We start from the raw sequence: 3,728 nt of genomic DNA on the forward strand, positions 1-3,728 counted from the left end.
CGGAGCAGCCTTGGTTTAGCATCCTTCTTTGTTAGTAAGTAACTCAACGCTGCTTGGTCTGTGTGCCCTATCACCTTGGAGCCAACGAGGTAAGATCTGAATTTTTCAAAAGCAAAGACAATTGCCAGGAGTTCTTTCTCTGTAGTTGCGTAGCGACATTGAGCTTCGTCTAGTGTTCTGCTTACATAATAGATCACGTGAAGCTTCTTATCTTTTCGTTGACCGAGCACTGCTCTGACCGCAAAGTCGCTAGCATCGGTCATGATTTCGAAGGGAAGCTCCCAGTCTGGTGGTTGCACAATGGGTGCGCTGACTAGAGCTCTTTTGATCGTGTGGAAAGCGGCCAAACAATCGCCATTGAAATCAAATTTTGTCTCCTTTGCAGAGCAGTCGAGTGAGTGGTCTTGCGATTTTGGAGAAGTCCTGGATGAACCTTCTGTAGAAACCAGCATGTCCGAGGAAACTCATGATTCCTTTGACAGAGTTTGGAGCCTGTAAACTCATCATCACCTTTATCTTTGCTTTGTCCACTTCGATTCCTTTTTCTGAGATTTGGTGACCTAGAACAATCCCATCTCGCACCATGAAGTGACACTTCTCCCAATTTAGCACGAGATGCTTCTCTTCACACCGCTGAAGGACCCTGCACAAGTTTGACAAACATACAGAAAATGAGTTCCCATAGAGGCTAAAGTCATCCATGAAAACTTCCATTATGTCCTTAGTTAGGTCAGTGAAAATAAACATCATGCAACGCTGGAATGTCGCAGGAGCGTTGGAAGCTTGTACGATTGTAGGTGCTCTTTCCAAACTTATCCATAACCCAATGTAGAGAGAACAAGCGATCGATAATGGTAAACCACACTTAGAATACTAGGTACTTAAATCATCTTGCCAATCAACAGATATCAATTCAATAGATCCCAAAATCCATATCTAAACAATCTATGCATGTGCAATTAAGAACATTGGCGCAAAGGTTATAACTTTCCAACTATCCTAATCGATTCATCCATTCTCAACTCAACTTCTATGAGCCATCCTAACAGCAAAGGAGAGGTCGATTTTGATTTAGAAAAACCCTAAAATCGATCTATCAAGCGCAAAAGAAGAGAAGGACATTTTTGGCTGAGAATCACATTGTGATTTCGCCTCTTACTGTTCGATTGGTGATGGAAGAGTCCTGCAATTTAACCAAACGACTCGAAATCCAAGCAAGTATAAACCGAAAATCTCAAAAAAGTTGAAGAAGTTTAAAGAGTTTTAGGTTTTAAAGGGGAATAGAGAGAGGCGATGGAGGAGGCGATTTTGGTGGAAGTGGGAGAGAGATGGGAAAAGTTCCCTTTTTATAGGTTTCCACTTCGTGCCCCATTTCCCACTTGCTAGGGTTTTTCCTCAATTTTACAAAATAATTTTAAATCTAATTTAAAAAAATCCAAATTTTTTTTTTGGGTCCCGAGAAACTTTAGCGGAGCAGCTGTTCCGAATCAGGAATAGCCGGAGACTGTTCTGGTTGAGTAGTTCGGGGTTTTTCTGATTTTTTTATCCTGCAAATAAATTAAAAGAACACAAAACAAAATCTAAAATAAATATTTACACTCACCGGTGGGTTGCCTCCCACCAAGCGCTTGGTTTAAGTCACTAGCTTGACTTGGTTAGCCTGTTAGGCTAAAGAAGGATCGATTAGGGGAATTTCTTCACCCTCTGCGATTGTTGTCTCAGCAAGATATGACTTTAGTCGTTGACCATTGACAACAATTTCCTCACCTTTTGTGTCCAGCAACACAACAGCTCCGTAGGGACGGACCTCTTTGATGGTGAATGGTCCGGACCATCTTGATCGCAGCTTTCCAGGGAACAATCTTAACCTGGAGTTGAAAAGGAGCACCTGATCTCTAGGCTGAAAGTCTCGGCTGATGATCCTCTTGTCATGATAGGCTTTAGTTGGCTCCTTATAGATCTTTGAGCTTTCATAGGCGAGATGCCTAATTTCCTCCAACTCGTGGATTTGCATGGATCGTCTCTCTGCTGCTGGTTTGATGTTGAAGTTGAGTAGTTTCACAGCCCATGCTGCCTTGTACTCCAACTCAACCGGCAGGTGACAAGCTTTACCGTACACCAGGTTGTAGGGAGTGGTCCCGATTGGTGTTTTGTAGGCTGTTCTGTAAACCCAGAGAGCGTTGTCTAGCTTGAACGACCAATCCTTGCGACTTGTGTTAACTGTTTTCTGCAGGATGCTCTTGATCTCTCTGTTTGACAATTCCACTTGACCACTTGTTTGAGGGTGATATGGCGTGGCTACCTTGTGTTTCACGCCATTCTTTTTCAATTGACCTGCAAAGATCTTGTTGATGAACTGACTACCCCCATCGCTGATGACTACTGGTGGTACCCAAAATCCTGGAAAGACTATGGTTTTGAACATCTTAGTCGCCACCTTTGCATCGTTTGTGGGACTGACAATTGCTTCCACCCACTTGGAAACGTAGTCAACTGCCACCAATATGTACTCGTTCTTGAAGGATGGTGGCAATGGTCCCATGAAATAATCCCCAAACAATCGAATACTTCAACCTCCAAGATGAAGTTCTGAGGCATCTCATTCCGTTTACTGATATTCCCTTGGCGCTGGCATGAGTCGCACCGAGAGATGTAGGAGTGGGCATCTTGGAACATTGTTGGCCACCAAAAACCGGCTTGGAGAATCTTGGACACAGTTTTAAATGTTGCAAAGTGCCATGCATAAGAGGAGCCGTGACAGTGAAAGAAGATTCCTGGAATCTCAGACTCTGATACACACCGTCGGAATACTCCATCCTTGCAACTTCGGTACAAGTATGGCTCATCCCAATAGTAGTGTCTTGCGCCTCGTAGAAATTTCCGTTTATCATTGCCAGTGAATTTGACTGGTTCATTCTCAGCGGCCAAATAGTTGGCAATCTCAGCAAACCATGGAAGGTTGGGGTATTGCTTTTTGATCGCACAAACAAGGTGTTCCAGTATGCTGGAGCAATATGGTCGGAGCGATTGCTCTGTGATGCTTACGTGACTGATCGAGTAGACGTGCTCGACTGGAAGGCTGTCATCAAGGGTTGTGTCTTCATCTATCTTCATTCTGGAGAGGTGATCTGCAACACCATTCTCGATGCCCTTTTTTCCTTGATTTATAGGTCAAATTCTTGGAGCAATAAGATCCATCGGAGCAGCCTTGGTTTAGCATCCTTCTTTGTTAGTAAGTATCTCAACGCTGCATGGTCCGTGTGCCCTATCACCTTGGAGCCAACGAGGTAAGATCTGAATTTTTCAAAAGCAAAGACAATTGCCAGGAGTTCTTTCTCTGTAGTTGCGTAGCGACATTGAGCTTCGTCTAGTGTTCTGCTTACATAATAGATCACGTGAAGCTTCTTATCTTTTCGTTGACCGAGCACCGCTCTGACCGCAAAGTCGCTAGCATCGGTCATGATTTCGAAGGGAAGCTCCCAGTCTGGTGGTTGCACAATGGGTGCGCTGACTAGAGCTCTTTTGATCGTGTGGAAAGCGGCCAAACAATCGCCATCGAAATCAAATTTTGTCTCCTTGCAGAGCAGTCGAGTGAGTGGTCTTGCGATTTTGGAGAAGTCCTGGATGAACCTTCTGTAGAAACCAGCATGTCCGAGGAAACTCATGATTCCTTTGACAGAGTTTGGAGCCTGTAAACTCATCATCACCTTTATCTTTGCTTTGTCCAC

The 3,728-nt window shown here is 44.1% G+C and overlaps 1 protein-coding gene across 1 annotated transcript; it reads right to left on the minus strand.

Moving 5' to 3' along the window:
* Positions 1–363: 363 nt before the first annotated feature.
* LOC125582434 (uncharacterized mitochondrial protein AtMg00860-like) lies at positions 364–714 on the minus strand. Its single transcript, XM_048749134.1, has one exon. The coding sequence runs from the start codon at positions 712–714 to the stop codon at positions 364–366; it is 351 nt and encodes a 116-aa protein (XP_048605091.1).
* Between the last annotated feature and the right edge of the window lie 3,014 nt (positions 715–3,728).

Source organism: Brassica napus, chromosome C2 (genome assembly GCF_020379485.1).
Source record: "Brassica napus cultivar Da-Ae chromosome C2, Da-Ae, whole genome shotgun sequence".
NCBI classification, from domain to species: domain Eukaryota; kingdom Viridiplantae; phylum Streptophyta; class Magnoliopsida; order Brassicales; family Brassicaceae; genus Brassica; species Brassica napus.

What these genes read in the sequence shown, in the direction of transcription:
- LOC125582434 (XM_048749134.1), bottom strand. Translation starts at nt 714, where the DNA reads ATGGAAGTTTTCATGGATGACTTTAGCCTCTATGGGAACTCATTTTCT.